Genomic DNA, 17,541 nt, shown 5'->3' with positions numbered 1-17,541 from the left:
GTACCTTATTTTCTTGCTCCTGTTACTCTATCTTATCTATCTATAGGTTCCATCTTTGCTGAGCCCTTATGCAGTCTATTAACATGTTTACTGTGTATTGTGTTGACAGAGTATGGCATAGTATGCTACGTTACAATATATTGTTTGAACATTTTTACTTCTGTAATTGTCTGTTACTTATGTTTGAATTATTCTAGCCGTATACCACCTTGAGTGAATTCCTTCAAAAAGGCAGTAAATAAATCCTAATAAATACAAACAAACAAATAAATAAATTTTTAAATAGTTGAAAGTCGTATTATCCACTGGAAAAGCAAAAATGGTGTCCAAGGTACTAGAGTTGATACTAACTTCATTCCTGTAATAAAGATAACTCCGTAACCTCTTCTTTATCCTGTTTGTCTGTCTTGAATAGATTCTCTGCCAAGCAGAGACTCTCTCGTAGGTGGTTGTGTACAGTGCTACATCCAGTAACGCTATAGAAATGATAAGTAGTAGTAGTAATAGTAACTGCATAATTCATTCCAAATGCAGCCTGGTGAGAGGATGAGAGTTTCAGTATCTAAGAGAGTTTGCATTCTGGCATTATCACTGTAACATTGTAGCATAGTGGTGGCAGGTGTCAACCAAGTGACCAATCAGACCATTGTTGAGAATTGGGGGGTCCCGAGCCCCCCCCAGGAAGGCTAGAGTGACCTTAATCTGACTCCATCTCTAAATAACACTAGTACTGGGGTAATCAGGGAGTTATTGCCTCTAAGGGAGAATTAAGGTCTAAGGAAAAGATACCAGCCTTATGACAAGTTATACAATGCATTTATACTTACAGCCTTTGATCATTAAGTGAAGCCCACAAATCATCATTTGGAATGAGGAGTTTATTTGCTAAGGTATAAATCAAATCAGTGATTGACAACAGGCATGTACAATCAATTAATTATAGGAATATAATAAGCTGCAAACAGGTGTTAATTATTTGCTAATCTTTTATAATTTCTTTTACCAATTAGAGGTTTTACAAGGGAAAGCAATTAGGTAATTTGCTAATTCTGCTGGACACATTGGTTTCCCTTGGAGAGAGAGTGCCAACCCTTGTCTCTCTATAAAGTTGCATGTCCAAATTTGTAACTATTGTGCGCAATTTATAGAATAGGGTCAGTTACACATACAACTGAATTTAATAATTAGATGTTAATTGGCCTTAACTACAAATTATTGGCTGTAATCATTATTAATTGGTTCTGATTGGCACTACTTGGCAGTTAGGTGTGTAACTGCCCTTAGTCAGTATTCTATTAGTTGGAGCTGCACATTCTCGAAATTGAGCGCACAAGGAGGGCATGGACCTGGGAGGGGCATGAGCAGGTTGGGGTATGTCTGGAGCTTAGTCAAACCTACAGAAAGACATGCAGCTTAAGTAAGCCTACACCAAAGTTAAACAATTGCACACCTACATTATGATATCATAACCAGTATTAGGGTTTGATGTTACCCCAGTATCTGAGCAATATCAACTTCAATTTAAATTACATAAACAGAAATAACGGGGAAACTCTTAGAAAAACATTTAGAACAATAAAGGAAATAATAGAAAAATAAAAATAAAACCTCTTCAATATATAGACAGGATTACTGCTAAACTGAAAATAAAACAAAATATGAATCTATAATGTCCATAAACAGCAACAGTAAATCTCAAATTAAGTATCAGTTCTTAATCCTCTTTCATCGATCATGGTTGAGGCGGTGGAAGCGCTGAAGAATCTGGACGGAGATCTGGGTTTTCAGGCTGGCCTGCTGAAGGAAGTGGCTGGTCTTGAGATGGTTAGGCTGGTAACATCTGGTTCTGCGGCTGAGTAAACCCGTATATCTTGTGGTCCAGTAGTTTGCAAGGTGTAAAGATTATTGCCACAACCTTGGGGGATCTAACATCATTTGGGCCTGGATAGATCTTGAAGACGTACTTGTGGTATACAAACTTGGATCTTTCCATGTCTTTATTCTAGGCATGCACCATCATAATCAGTCCATCAAGAGTCAGAGGCTGGCAAAGGAATAAGCAAAATGACTGTATGCCTGACTTGCTGTTACTATAACTTGGTGGGCATAATCAGTGTAAACTGAATAAGCAAAAATAATATATAGATGTCAAGAGACATGAAAGACAATGTAAACATGGAGAAAACAGTGCTAATTAAGTGCAAAAGCAAAAGGGAAAACCATAAGGGTTCAATAACGAAAAGCCAATTTACATAAATAGCAATAGTATATATGAAATTATATCTCCTGATTGGTAGGGGTCAGAGCTTCAACTGCAACCCTCTTAATACTAGGAATTGGGATTTGCATAATATATCCCCACTTCTGGCTTGCATAATGTGCAAGACAGATTGGTAATTATTACGAAGACATGATCAAATAACAATGGTTAAGTATATGGAACAAAAGAAAAGAGTACAAAAAAGGAAAAAACCAACACCATCTAGACTGTTTGCTTATCTACCATTTTCATTCTGGCTCCATTATCACTGTAACATTGTAGCATAGTGGTGGCAGGTGTCAACCAAGGGACCAATCGGACCATCTAGATTGAGACTCTGTTTGATTATCTACCACTTTCGTTCTGGCTCCATTATCACTGTAACATTGTAGCATAGTGGTGGCAGGTGTCAACCAAGTGACCAATCAGACCATCTAGATTGAGACTCTGTTTGATTATCTACCACTTTCATTTTGGCTCCATTATCACTGTAACATTGTAGCATAGTGGTGGCAGGTGTCAACCAAGGGACCAATCAGACCATCTAGATTGAGACTCTGTTTGATTATCTACCACTTTCATTCTGGCTCCATTATCACTGTAACATTGTAGCATAGTGGTGGCAGGTGTCAACCAAGGGACCAATCAGACCATCTAGATTGAGACTCTGTTTGATTATCTACCACTTTGGATAGATGAGCATGTATGGTCCCAATGCCTAAGCCAACACCAGTTTCCCCTCCTTGCTCTATCTCCCACCCAATCTCTCAGTGCTGTTCCTACCACCACCTTCTACAGGTGTCTCAAGAATGTCTCTCTCTCTCATTTTCTTCTGTTGCTATGTACCAGACCTTACTACCATGCTCTATTTGTCACAAACATTTTTTAATTCTCCTCAGTTTTGGTTGTCACTACCTCTGCTGGTTGACTGCTCCATGGATCAACCACTCTTGTCCTCTACACCTTCGTCCCTTCTGCTTCCCTTTGTATTAAAATTTCTTCATGTATGGAAGATTTCATTTTAAATTACTTCCCTAATGCGGGTGAAATATTTACAGGTTTCTACTGTGTCCCCCGTTCTTTCTTTTCAGCAACAAATACATATATAGGCCTTTCATTGTACAGTCTGTAGAAAACAGAATCCAAGATGGTGGTTGTTGAAGTTAATTTGAAAGAACCATTGCCGATATAAGGATATACTTTCTGATCTGTCTCAATCAGAGAACTCTGAGGTGGAGCAAGTATGGGGAGTTGCTCCCCTCCCCTTTTGTATTGATTCAGCAAGAAGATGGGTGGTTCTGGGAGATTAGCTCTAACTATTCTAATGGAAAACCAAGTTTTAACTGATCATCTGAAATGCAAATAGTCTGTTATTAATCTTATGTCTCGTGGCAGGAAGTTCCATGGTTCTGCTCCTTTTCCTGTAATTATTATGTTGTGAGTTTTCTTTCTTCAACATTCTTGTGAAGTAAGTCACGGAACTAACGTATTCCATATTTGTCACATTCTATCCATCAATAATAACCCACTTTTTGGTAAAATGTAGATTTTCTGAAACACTAAAGACACAGAAGATGAAACACAAAACCACCTGCTAAACCTAGCAGAACACTCACATGGAACCTAAACTTGTCCCGATAAAAATGGCGAAGGGTCTACATTATAGACTACTAGTAAAAATGGTCCGTTTCGGTAGGCAATGAAATGGGCGCTAGCAAGGTAATCCCCCACCCTCCCTCGCTGTCTCGCTCTGTCCCCTCCGAGACCCACGCCTCCCTCCCTTCCATGTTCCAGACTCCCCCCCTCCGATTTCAACCCCCCCCCCCCCCGCGTTACTGACCCCTGGACCCCCCTGCCGTGACCCTCTCGACCCCCATTTCCGCCAAAAACCCTCCCCCGCCGCCGTCGCATACCTGTGCTGATGGGGGACCCCAACCCCTGACAGCTGAAGTCCTCTTCTCATCTGCGCAACTGCGCCGACGTTGCTTGCTGGTCAGATCAAGTTTCTGTGCGTGCGTCTGATGTCAGACGCACACACAGAAACTTGATCAGATCATTCAGCAAGCAACGCCGCGGCAGCCGAGAAGAGGACTTCGGCTGTCAGGGGTTGGGGTCCTCCGTCAGCACTGGTACTCGACGGAGTTGGCTCACGCTGCTATGTTGTGATTGGGCACAGTCGCTGCTGACGCACCCGGAAGTGGGAGACGTCATCATGGATACAGAAGCACGAATGCCTCAAGACTTATGTCCACGCAGTCAGCTTCAGAACGTTAGAGGTGCGTTTTATTATATAGGATGAGTTCCAAAGACTATAAAGTTTCATATTAAATATGATCTTACATAAACAATTATGCTCAACCATGTCTAGCTAGTTAATAACATATAATGTAATATTGTTTACTGTATACTTACAGTTCCACTAAGTTATTACTAATTAATGTTAGCTAATCTTTTGATAACATACTATTAAATGTAAACTGCTCAGAACTTGTTGATAAAGCGGGTTTTAAATGCCAAATTAAATTAAATATTTCTGCATCTTTTGAAAAGTAGTGGGTCAGTATTGAACAGCATTCATCTGGTTAGCGGGTGCTGCTAACTGGATAATACCATTAAATATTTCCTCTGACCACCTCGGTACTATTCGGAAAATGCCAGAGTGGTCAGTGGTCAGAGCTTGGGCGGAGCTAGAGGTTATCCAGTTAGCGGCTGTATTCAGACTTTTATCTCAATAACTATCCCATTAAAGTTAGGGTGGCAAAAAAGTTAAATAGGGTTGTCATCCCTTTCATTTATGTGGTTAAGACTGAAGTCATTGTATTTTTACAGATCCTTTGAAATTCTATTTACGATTATTGAAGGATTGTTCACAATATTTGTGTTTCGAGCTATATATTGGAAGGTATGTTATTGAACTGTTCTGGGCTAAGGCTTTATAATTGTGCTAGGTTTTTTACACTTGGGGCCCTGCTTACTAAGGTGCGCTAGCATTTTTTGTGTGTGCACAAAATTAGCGCACGCTAACTGTGTAGGCGCCTATAGAAATATTGTGGGCACCTAGACAGTTAACGCACGCTAATGGTTAGTGAGTGCTAAAAACGTTTACATGTCTCTGGTGTGGCTTTGTAAACAGGGCCTTTTTATTAATTTACATTTTATTAATGTATTAATTTTATTACATTTTATTAATTTATTAATTTTAACTATTTTGAGTTTTATGGATGTTCCTTTATTATTGTACCTTTTTATTGTTACTGGTTGTTTATTTATTTTTTGCCTTATATTATTGTAGACCTCTGACACAGGCAGTTGTTTTGCTGAAACACGGCCGTGTCGGGTCCATTATATGCTGGAATAAAAACTTTTTGGTTTCATACAGTGTTTTCCATGTCCTCACTGAGTTTGGTGGTTGTGTCCTCTTCGTGTGCATTGACAATCCTTCTTTTGTTTGTGATCGCCAACCGGATAGCAACTCCCAATAGGCACTGAAATCAGATATTCAGCGCTGGCTGGCATAGGGGTTCTGGTGCTGAATATCTATTTTCAATTTAACTGCTAAGCACTACGGTTCAGTGTTACCCATATATAATTTTCTTTTTAGATTGCATATCCTTAGCAATAAGGATAGGCTTGATATGTGAAATATGATTAGTTGTTAAAGCTCGTTCGTTTTGATGAATAATTAGCTTTTGTGAAAATCGAACTTAATCATTCTCCTGCTCCCTTCGTAAACAAGACTTTAAGAGCACCATCACTCGGGAATCTCTTTCCCATTTGCTTCTTTATGCATAAGAGAACTGTCTAAGCACAATAATCGCATATGAATCCTTTAAATGGAAGAGGGTTTCCAGTGCTAATGGCCGTATCCCTGCCCATCTTCAAATCCTTGCTCAAAGCCCACCTCTTCAATGTCGCCTTCGGCACCTAACCTTTTACCTCTACTCGGGAAATCTAGACTGCCCAGCTTGACATTTCGTCCTTTAGATTATCAATAGAAATCAAACAAAAGAAAACATGGAAAAGAAAATAAGATGATACCTTTTTTATTGGACTGCTGGGCAGACTTATACGGTCTGTGCCCTGAAGAGCATAGGTACAAATCAAAGTAGGGTATACACAAAAAGTAGCACACATGAGTTGTCTTGTTGGGTAGACTGGATGGACCGTGCAGGTCTTTTTCTGCCGTCATCTACTATGTTACTATGTTAATACATTTCTTGATTAGCTTTCGAAGGTTGCCATCTTGAGGAAGAAGGGCAACCTTCGAAAGCTAATCAAGAAATGTATTAAGTTATGTCCAATAAAAAAGGTATCATCTTATTTTCTTTTCCATGTTTTATTTTGTTTGATTTCTATTGATAACCTTTAAGAGTGGACTAATACGGTCCTTTAGATTGTAAGCTCCTTTGAGCAGGGACTGTCCTTCTTTGTTAAACTGTACAGCGCTGCGTAACCCTAGTAGCGCTCTAGAAATGTTAAGTAGTAGTAGTAGAATTGTGCATTTTATCTAATTGCTATGTTTGTCTTTTTTTTTCCCCCACCTACCGCTGCAGAATTATGGCTTGGAAACGGAAAATTTAAAAACCCTTTCCCACAAGTTAAATGCATCTGCCAAAAACCTGCAGAACTTCATCACAGGAAGAAGAAGAAGTGGTCATTATGATGGCAAAAGCAGCAGGAAGCTGCCAAACGACTTCCTGACCTCTGTGGTGGATCTGATTGGAGCAGCAAAGAGCCTGCTGGCTTGGTTGGACAGGTAAAGTATCCCACTGTTTTATAGGCAACCAGTTCAGACTCAGAGGCACCCAAGAAAATGGACCATTATTCTAAAGAAGTTATATGCTCACTGGTGGCCGGTAAACATATAACTTCATTATACATGGATTTTCAGCTCTTGTATATCTTCTAATATAATAATTTGCTATGTGAACGTTCTAAAGTGTCTCTCTGGGATCGTAACCACCTGCTGATGTCACTGGCCAGCAGTAGAGCCCTACTTGCCTGACGTCAGCAGGGGGTTACGATCCCAATGAGAGACACGCGTTGAAGAACAGCGGGAGCGGGCAGAGATGTCCCTACGTGCACGTGCCCCCCCCCCAAAATCGCCAACCCCCCTCTGCTACCCTCCCCTCCCCCCCCTCTTACCGGGGTCCCGGCGTCAGCAGTGAAGAGCCTCGTGAGTCTGCTGCCTTCCCTTCTCTTCGCTCTCAGCTCTGACTCTGGTCCCGCCCTTGCGGAAACAGGAAATGAGGGCGGGACCAGAGTCAGAGCTGAGAGCGAAGAGAAGGGAAGGCAGCAGACTCGCAAGGCTCTTCACTGCTGACGCTGGGACCCCCGGTAAGAGGGGGGAGGGGAGTAGCAGAGGGAGGTTGGCGATTTTGGAGGGGGGGGCGATGTGCACGTAGGGGGATGGGCGGACCCAGTGTCGGGGGAGGGGGAGGGGAGGGCTGCGGGTGGAGGCATCGCAAGAACGTGTCTGTGAGACAGAGAGGAGGGAGGACTGGAACTCGGGGGAGGGACAGAGGGAAGAAGAGAGAGGGAGGGAGGGCCTGGAAATTGAAAGGGAAGAAAGGGGGCCATGGGACTTGGAGGGGACAGAGGGAGAGAGCGAGGGAGGGAGAGAGGGATAACCTTGCTAGCGCTCGTTTCATTTCATACCGAAACGGGCCTTTTTTACTAGTATAGTATAAAGGTCTGATAGCCTGTCTGAATGCCTGATACTATCCATATAAGAAAGGGGCGGAGCATAGATGTTAGTATGGAGGGAGCCACAGGTGCCATGGCATCCTCAAACTTTTCTTACTCCCTCCCTTCCCCACAAGGAGTGTTTTCCTTACCTCCCTCCCCCAGGGAAGCAGCTCTTCAGTTGGTATAACTGTGGTTTGCATGGGGCCTTGAGAATCACCAAATGCTGAAGGCCTGCTGGCTCACAGCCCCTCCCAAACAGGAAATTTGGAGGGATCAAGAGCTGGCCTTGAGCATATGCAGATGCTGAAGGTCTCACACAGGCTGGCCATGGTGCCTGTTCTCTTATGTCATTTGCAAGTTCACCATCCTGGAGGAAGGAGGTAAGGGAAGAAACAGCTCGTGGTGGAGGGGGGAGGTATAAAGAAGGAGAAAGATACTGGAGACCATGGAGAGTAGGGGTTGGAGGAGAGAGGTGCTAAAGAGGTGGGGGGGGAAGGAGAGAGATGGTGGACACTATGGGGGGGGGGGGAACTGTGGGATGGTAGGGAAGGGGAGATGGTGGAGTTGGGGGTGGACCTGAGGGTGAGGTTGGGGGTGGAGCCAGGGCCCCCAAATAAAAAATGGTCCCTGACATAGCCAACCTGTACGTTGCATCAGTCCTGTTCTTCAGGGTATTTTCTATAATTGTCAAAGATTCTACTTGTGGAATGTTAGTATAGAGTGAATCTATATCCAATGTAACTACTATAATGTCTGATAGATTGAGCAGATTTATCATATGTTCAGAATCCTGGACCTATGATTCAATTTGGAGAACAAACGGATGATCAACAAAGATGGACAAGGGCTCAAATACAGAACTGTTACCAGAGTCGATAGGTCTGCCAGCAGGATTGATAATAGATTTATGGATTTTGGGTAAAATGTATAGTAGGAATAACAGGATGTTTAACTGTAAGAAAGTCGCTCTCTTTAGGTGTGACGTAACCATCTTTGGTGGCAAAATCAGTGATCTCGCAAATTTCTTTCTGTAAATTGGATGTAGGATCCGATGATAAGGAGATGTAATCATTTCTGTCATCGTTGTCTATCAATTTCTCTGATGTAATCATATCTATTGAGAATAACAATCCTATCCCCTTTATCTGCCAGTTTTATGACTATCAGATGAATTTTCGAAAGAGAAGGGCGCCCATCTTCCGACACAAATCAGGAGGTGGGCGTCCTTCTCGCAAGGTTGCCCAAATCGGTATAATCGGCAGGGACAACCAAAGTTCACGGGGGCGTGTCGGCAGTATAGTGAAGGCGGGACTGGGGCATGCTTAGGAGATGGGCGTCCTCGGCTGATAATGGAAAAAAGAAGGGCGTCCCTGATGAATACAGGATTTCTACTATGAATATGTATGAGATCTATTTGCATTTGCTGCTTCTATTTCATTCAAATAGATCTCGTACATATTCATTGCAACCCTAATTATTACCACTTGACAATATCTAATACATAAATAATAAATCTTTATTAAACAATATTTATAATTACCTACAATATGTCATCAGTATATCATCTAACGCCATCCCATCCCAGCTGTTAACCCGCATATCATGAACTTACCACCCACACATACAAAAAGATGAATCTCGTATTCGTTGTGGAAATCCTGAAAATCAGGCTGGGTTAAGGACTTCAAGGACCGTATTCGAGGAGCCCTGACCTAGAGGCTGAATGGCAGCCCTGCCTTTTGCATATATGTTTTGTACATTTTTCATTTAGAGGCCCTTTTACTAAGCCACGGCAAAAAGTGGCCTGTGGCGTGGCCGGCCAGTTTTTGCCGCCTCTTGGAAAAAAATACCTTTTTTTTTTTTTTTAAAGGGGCTGGAAAATGGCCATGCGGCAAAATAAAAACCGTTTTTCGGCCTGAGACCTTACCGTCATCCATTGACTTAGCGATAAGGTCTCACGCGCTGCCCGGGCGATAGACATGCAGCGCACGTCCACTGCCGTTTACTGCCGGGCAAGCGCCACCTGGTAGAAAATAGGAAATATTTTCTATTGTGTGTTTTCGGCGCATGCCAAATTCAGAACTACAGCCCGGGGCACGCGGTAGCCAGGCAGTAATGCCGATTGGGTGCACGCTGGATGCGCAATAGGCCCTTTCACACCTTTGTAAAAGGTCCCCTTAATTGGGTGCATTTTCTATAGTGATGGCCACACCCTCTGTTTTCATTGTCTCCGTCTCTATGCGGTGTTTTCATGCTTTCCGTGTATTATTATTATTTATTACATTTGTACCCCGCGCTTTCCCACACAATGCAGGCTCAATGCGGCTTACATAGTAATTCGAAATACAAAGTCTTATAACAGAAATTTCAAAACGGTAGTGAAACATTATGAAGTTGAGCTTGAATAACGTATGATAAGTTGAGTTTGATATTGTATGATTAGGATAAAATAGGGTAGACAGGATTGGATAGTATAAGTTGGGGGGAAAGGGGTAAGGAAGGATATAATAAAGGGGAGATGGAGAAGAGAAGGATGGGATGCGTAGAGGGGCAATGGGGAGGAGAGATAAGTAAAACCAATGATGACGTCGGCATCTAAGTCAGAACAGAATTGGGAATGGAGGTTGGTAAGATTAGGTTGGGTCATTAGGGTAGGCTTGCTTAAAGAGGTGAGCTTTCAACATTTTTCTAAAGGGCAAGTAGTCGTTAATTAATCGTATAGGTCTTGGTAGAGCATTCCAAAGCTGGCTGCCCAAAAAGGAGAAACTGGATGCATAGTAGGTCTTGTATTTAATTCCTCTGCAATTGGGAAGGTGTAGGTTCAGATAAGTTCTTGAAGAAAGAGATCTATTTCTGGCAGGGAGGTCGATCAAATCACTCACGTAGCCGGGGGATTCACCGTGTATGATCTTGTGGGTCATTGTGTTGATCTTCGCTCGAAGAGGTGATGCACTTTTTGATTTGCCAAAAATAAGTCTGGCTGCTGTGTTTTGGGCAGTCTGGAGTCTTTTCAGTATTTGGGTTTTGCATCCTAAAAATACACTATTGCAGTAGTCAGCGTGGGTGATAACAGTGGACTGTGTATCGTCTCAGCACAGGACCAGGACAGCAGCGTCTCGTTTTACTAAGCTTCAGAATAACGAGACTGCTAAAGCGAGACACCATCGGAAGCATTCGTGATGCACCGAGAGCCTAGAAAGATGCTGTCTTATCCTTGATAGATGCACAGCTGCAAATTTCTTGACTTTTATGGTCTGATCACAACCTTCCTGCAGTACAATTTATTGAATTGAAATGTTCTTAGTGTCGCTACATATTTCATATTAAGGTTATTGCAGGCAGGAATAAAACAAATCACCTACTTGCAGTTTAATTCTGCAGTCTGGTGCTCCTATATATTTATCAGAATTAACTTGCTTTCTGGCTTAAAGAGAGTCCATAACTGGGGAAGCGCATTTTAATTCTTCGGCATAGAACTCAGTCTGCTCAGCCTTGGATTCGGTGAGCTGTGTAGATAGTTGAATAGGGAAAAGTGAAGGTGTATAAATGGAAAGAATAAAACTGGCAGTGCATTGGAGGCTTTGTGAAGATTTTTAAAAGGTATTTATTGATTTAGGAGTTTTTTCACCAGGCTAAGGGAAAAAAGGGCCCTGCGCTCAGGGTTACCATATGGCTCCAGAAAAAGGAGGACGGATTGAGCCAGCCGGGTTTTACTTCCATTGCTTTCAAAGCAATGGAAGTAAAACCCGGCTGGCTCAATCCGTCCTCCTTTTTCTGGAGCCATATGCTCTAGCGGTGGGGGGATGTTTTTCCTGCGCTCCAAGACCCTTTTTATCGCAGCAGGTCAAAAGCCCCCAGACACACATGCAGAGCTGCCAAGTTACCCGTTCCAGGAGGGAGACTGTTTGGCCGGTCCTGGATTTCTGCCAACCTCATCCTGGTGCATTGTGGTACCTGCAGCACTGATTTCCATGGATAGAATCATGGACTACAAGTCCCACACTGCTTTGGGATGTAAGTTTAAAACCGGGACCAGCCAAAAAGTTTCCCTCTTGGAATGAGTAACTCGGCAGCTCTGCACGTGGCCATGCGGTAAGAGAACACTTACCGCGTGGCCATGTGGTGGGGAACCCTTACCGCCACCCATTGAGGTGGCGATAAGGGCTCCCGCGCTAACCCGGAGATAACCGGTTAGCAGGCGGCGATGTCCGATTGCCGCTGGTTTACTGCCAAGCGAGCCATTTCCGCGGGTTTTCTTTTTCCCCCCGGGTATGACGCTTGCTCGGGACAGGACTACCACCTGCGGCTGCGTTAGGCCGGCAGTAGTCCTGGAAGAGCTCTCTTCTACATCTTTTTCATGATTATTTTTTTTTCAAAAAAGGACAATTTTAATAAAGTTCTTCTAGCTGTTGTGTGTCCTGCTGTTACTAAACATGAGAGTAAATGAATTATTCAGGCCCTCTGTGTCTGAATGCAGTGTAACTGCAGTGCGTACATTATGGGCCGCAGTGCTGTTCATTCTGTGTTATTGCTCTAGTTACATTCACTGCTGACATGGGAGTACAGGAAGAAGGGGGGGGGCCAGCCGAAAATTGATTTCTCAACTGAGCTTCAGGAAAAACAGTGTGAATCCACCTCTGCTCATCAAGTTTTTTTTGTTTTTTTTTCAATGGCTTTTATTCAAAGGATTTATGCTCCTAACTGTGGGAGTTAGGTTCCTAACAGTGACCTGTTTATACAAGGTGCGTGTGTTGTTTACGCACCCCCTGTCAGACATGGCCCCTTGCCCCCCCCCCCCCACCCCACTTATGTATGCGCTCAGCCCTAGTAAATTTTCAGAGAGACCAATTTAGGAACCAGTGGCATAGCCAGGATTTTTTAACAGGGGGTGCGTCTCCTGTATCCCCCTCCCATCTCCTGTGCCCCCCCCCCCCCGTCACTTTAAAATCATCTCTGCTCCAGTCTTTGCCCATGCAGCGGCAGTGGCACTCATAAGCTGCCTGCGGCCTGCGCTGGGATTTTCTCTCCGAATCGTCCCGCCTCTTCTGACACAACTTCCAGTGTTGCCAGGTGGGCAGTTTTACCACCCAATTGTGCGGTTTCCCGCGACCCGCCGCGGTAAATTTTTGCCCGCGGCAGGTTGCGGTTTTTTTGGCTTGTTTTGGGTCTTTTGGGCGGTTTTTTAAGTGGTTTTTTCAGCCGCGGGGGTGGGGCTAGTGGCATTTTGGGCGGGTTTAGTGACGTTCTGGGCGGGGTTAGTGATGTTCTGGGCGGGGCCGATGACGGGGGAGGCGGGGCCTATGACAGCGGGGGCGGGGTTGATGAGGGGGGTGGGGGTGTCAGGGGCGGGGTTTGACTTTGGGCGGGTTTTGGGATGGTTTTGGGCTGGTTTGGGTGGGGAAAAAATTTTCCACCTGGCAACCCTGACAACTTCCTGTTTTGTGAAGGGCGGGGACGGTTCAGAGAGAAAGTCCCGGCGCAGGCCGCAGGCAGTCTACGAGTGCAACTGCACTGCCAGGGCGAAGACTGGAGCGGAAGTGATTTTAAGGTGACAAGGGTGCGCGGGAAATGGGAAGAATTTAGGTGGGGGAAAGGTTAGGAGCGTAGCACTGATTTTTAGTACTACTAGGTCCGTAAACTAAGCTCATAAATCTAGTTAAACAAATGGCAGGCTTAAATATATTAAAAAAAAAAAAAATTCAAACCCACCAGACGGTTCAAAACCTCATTTAGCACATAAAACAAATGAGTGAACACCATACAAATTGGAGGAAAAAGACCTCAGCGGTAGACCTCATAAACAGAGACAGAACATACCTTACAGAAATTATATCATTGGTCAAAAACCTCCATGTTCTGTTCAAAGTTAAACTCAACTTTGATTATACTATCATTACACTATAATTGTGCTATATTAAGGGGGAAAAATCTGTCCTTAATATGGCACAATTATAGCCTGGGCTGGCATCGGCGTGTGTTTTTGACGCAGGCCGAGGCCCCCTTTTACCGCAGCAGGTAAAAGGCAGGTCTTTCCTTTTTTTTTTTTTTTTTGAAGAAATGGCTGTGCGGCAAGTGAAGCACTTTCCACTCGCCCATTTTTAGCACGTACCGCCATCCATTGAGGTGGCGGTAAGGGCTCTCCCGCTCTACCCCGGCGGTAAGCAGGGTATAGCTACTCTTATGTTCTACCACTGAGGTCTTTTTCGTCCAATTATATGGAAGGTTGTATGGTATTCATTCATTTGGGGTTGAGGCCTAAATTTATAAGCGTCACTTTTAAGCTCCTAAATTAAGATGAATTTTCAGCTGAAAAGTTATGCTCCTCAGTTTGGCTGAAATTAGGGAACAAATTTAGAAGCCAGTGGCAGACGGCGGTTTTTTTTGTCCACCGCCAGTGATAAAACCAGAAATTCAATGCTGAGCCCTGTCCAGACTTTGGCATTAAATATCTGTTTTGTTTTTTTTGTAACCGATTTCCACATGACCAGTTATGTTAATAGTCAGACTTAATTGTTCATGGGTTTATTGTTAATTGTAAAAGTCTTATATTCCAGATAAAGATAGTAAAGATATTTACGCTGTCTTATTTATCCACTAAACCTGGCTGGTTATGTCTGAATATCAGGATGTAACCAGACTCTGCCCTGTAACGCTCCCAACATAGCTGGCTTGAAGTTCGTATTGCATTCAAGATATGTACCTTGGTCCATAAAATCATTTATTTATTTATTTATTGCATTTGTGTCCCACATTTTCCCACCTATTTGCAGGCTCAATGTGGCTTACATAGTCTTGTTAACATTGTCATTCCAGGATATCAGATACAGTTAGTATTGTGCAGAGATTAAGTAAGGGAAGAGAGAAGAAGGAAGGGAGTGAATAGGGTAGTTATAGAAGGTGGGCTTTCATAACTGAGTGGGTTGGTGAGGTGGATTAGTGACATGCCCCATCATACATGTCAGACCTAATTGACTTACCAGAGAGAAACAACAAAAGTTCATCACGCACCTGCTTAAACCCCAATTGCAGAGGACTTAAATACAAATCTGTACATACATCTGCACACAACTATGGACTGAATTACCGACTGCCATAAACTCAACACACGACTTGACAACCTTCTGAAAGTTATTAAAGACCTACTTATTCATAAAGGCGTACAATAAAGATTCCCCATAACGATCTGACTTCCTAATTATTCCAATCACAACTATTAAGGAACCCTCCAATCTGTTCATCCTAATTACATCCTCACGACTGAATATTATATCTTGTCCTGATATCATTATGTTGTGTTATGTTGATCTTTCAATCCACTTCCAATCCAATATGATTTACTTACGCACTCTTATTTGTAATAATTGTAAAATTATTATTCCGTTAATATGATTGCTTTGATATTCTATGTACCCATCTGTATCTATATTCTGAAATTCTTATCCTATAATGTGTACATGTGGCTATAACATTTTGTAAGCCACATTGAGCCTGCAAATAGGTGGGAAAATGTGGGATACAAGTGCAGCAAATAAATAAAATTGGTCATTTTCATAGAGACTAAACGGTTACGTGTCGCTGAAAATGACCGGATAGCTGCAAACAAGTGAGTTAAACAGTTGGCGGCCATTCCCAGCCGGTTAACTCGCTTTCAATGTTGGCCAGTCAGAATTTTCTGAACATTGGGCCCTAAATACACATACAAGAATAACATAATTGCAATACAAACAACATAAATATATGATCAAGTTAACATAACAAACAATGCATTTAAAACACCTTGTGCGACCTGGAGCGAGGGTTGGGAGTGGGGCAGAGAAATAATGCAGCCGGACAAAAAGGAATGAACACAAAATAAGTACTTATTTAAAGAACTCCCGGACTTGTTCCTTCACAGGGCCCGAGACATAGTGTGGGTAAACCTCTGTGGTTTAGGAAACACAGGTTTTTTTTTACTAAGCCGCTGTAGTGTAGGCGCATGTTTTGGGCGTGTGCTGAGCCAGTTTTTAGCACAACTGTTTTTTTTTTTTAATGGGACGGGAAACGGGCATGTGGTAAAACTGAAACCAGTGTGCGTCTAAAATCGGCCTGAGCCACCCATTGATCTAGCGGAAAGGGCTCACTCGCTACACGCGCGGTGACCGGTTGGCGTTCGCCAACTGCCAATAACCGCTGGAATCGCTGCACGTGGGAGGAAATAAATAAATCATCCAGGCGTTATGGGTGCATGGCAAATCTGAAATTACCACCAGGGGGTGCTGTAGCCTGGCAGTAGTTTCATTTTGGCGTGTGCAGCACGCGTGTAGAGCCTTGTGTGCCTTTGTAAAAGGGCCCCACAGTTATTAAGTAGGCCTAACACAAGTTGTGACTGCCAGGGTTGCCACACCCCAAACACAGCCTAAAGTTCTTGTTTTCCTTCAGACGTCCAGGTCTGGCGCCAACCACACCTCCTCAAAGCTTGAGAGTCTTAACAAAAACACAAGGTTGACTTACCTCAGCCAAGTCACAGCAGCTAGATGTATTCAGTTGGGGCATAGACTGGGGCTTCTGTTCTTCCTTCCTTCCTTGGGCCTCCTTATCCTCAGCCTGACTCTGTCTTCTATACTTCCAGGTATGGGCTCTGCTGCCCCTCCCAGCTCAGCTCCTCCTAAAGTGGGTCTCTTGCTCTTAAGGTGGTCTAGGCTATTGGAGGGAATATTCTTAAGGTGGCCCAGCTTATCGGAGGGACTTTTCTTAAGGGAGAAGGGAAGTTTACTGTACACCCCCTCGCACACCTGTTGAAAAAAAAAAAAAAGGCTTTTAGAACATTCCAAAATTTTAAAAAAAGAAGGCTAGACACACAACAAATACATATGGATGTTACAGAATCACCATCTTGCATATGTAGTTATGAACCCTGAGTGATGTTGTTGTTTTTTAGAAAATGGTTTTTTTTTGTGTGTGAAATTGATACTTCCACAGAACATGCCAACAAATATCCATCTATTTGTTAGTGTTCTTATATGTATTTTATTTAAGGATCCATTTTCAGTAGAATTTTAGTAAAAATACGCAGAGGACCTAGACATCTCATTTTTCATGTAGAGGACATCTGTAAAATGGAGCTTTATATATGTAAACTCCTAGCGATGCTGCTCTTTTTATCCTTTCCAACCTTGTAGGAAGACAGGGAGGAGAAATGGAGGAGAGCGCGTAGGAGAAAGAGGAAGAAGCAAGAGGAACAAGGAAAGGTGAGCAGGCAGGGAGACATACAGCAGAAAGAAAAAGGAGGGAGTAAAAGTAATAGTCACTCTGAAGGAAAGAGACAAGAAAGGGGGCAAAACTGAATCAGAAAAGAAAATGGAGGATACTTGAGAGAGAAACAGACAAAAAAGGAATAGCGACAAGACAAAGAATTGAGAAAAAGGAAACACTGAGACAGAAAATGAAAGTAGAGACATCAAAAGCTGGAAACTATTGTGTCACAGAGAATATGATTAACTCATCAGTGTAAAATATCCAGCAGCCCAGTTTGAAGTCTCTGACCTGGATGTATCTCCCACACAGAATTTAAATGTTAATTTAAAATTTTCTAGTACAGTATGTAGGACATATCT

General features: G+C 43.0%; 1 protein-coding gene across 1 annotated transcript in view; it reads left to right on the top strand.

Annotated features, from left to right (window-relative positions):
• CNKSR2 (connector enhancer of kinase suppressor of Ras 2) overlaps nucleotides 1-17,541 on the top strand; it is a 659,600-nt gene that overhangs the window by 138,066 nt on the left and 503,993 nt on the right. The window contains exon 3 of the mRNA XM_030202257.1: nucleotides 6,814-7,016. Within this exon, the coding sequence (XP_030058117.1) occupies nucleotides 6,814-7,016 (203 nt within the window). The remainder of the gene's footprint in view (nucleotides 1-6,813; nucleotides 7,017-17,541) is intronic.

Source organism: Microcaecilia unicolor, chromosome 4 (genome assembly GCF_901765095.1).
Source record: "Microcaecilia unicolor chromosome 4, aMicUni1.1, whole genome shotgun sequence".
NCBI lineage: Eukaryota > Metazoa > Chordata > Amphibia > Gymnophiona > Siphonopidae > Microcaecilia > Microcaecilia unicolor.
The sequence above is the reverse complement of the archived record's forward strand: the minus strand, read 5'-3'. Positions and strand labels throughout refer to the sequence as shown.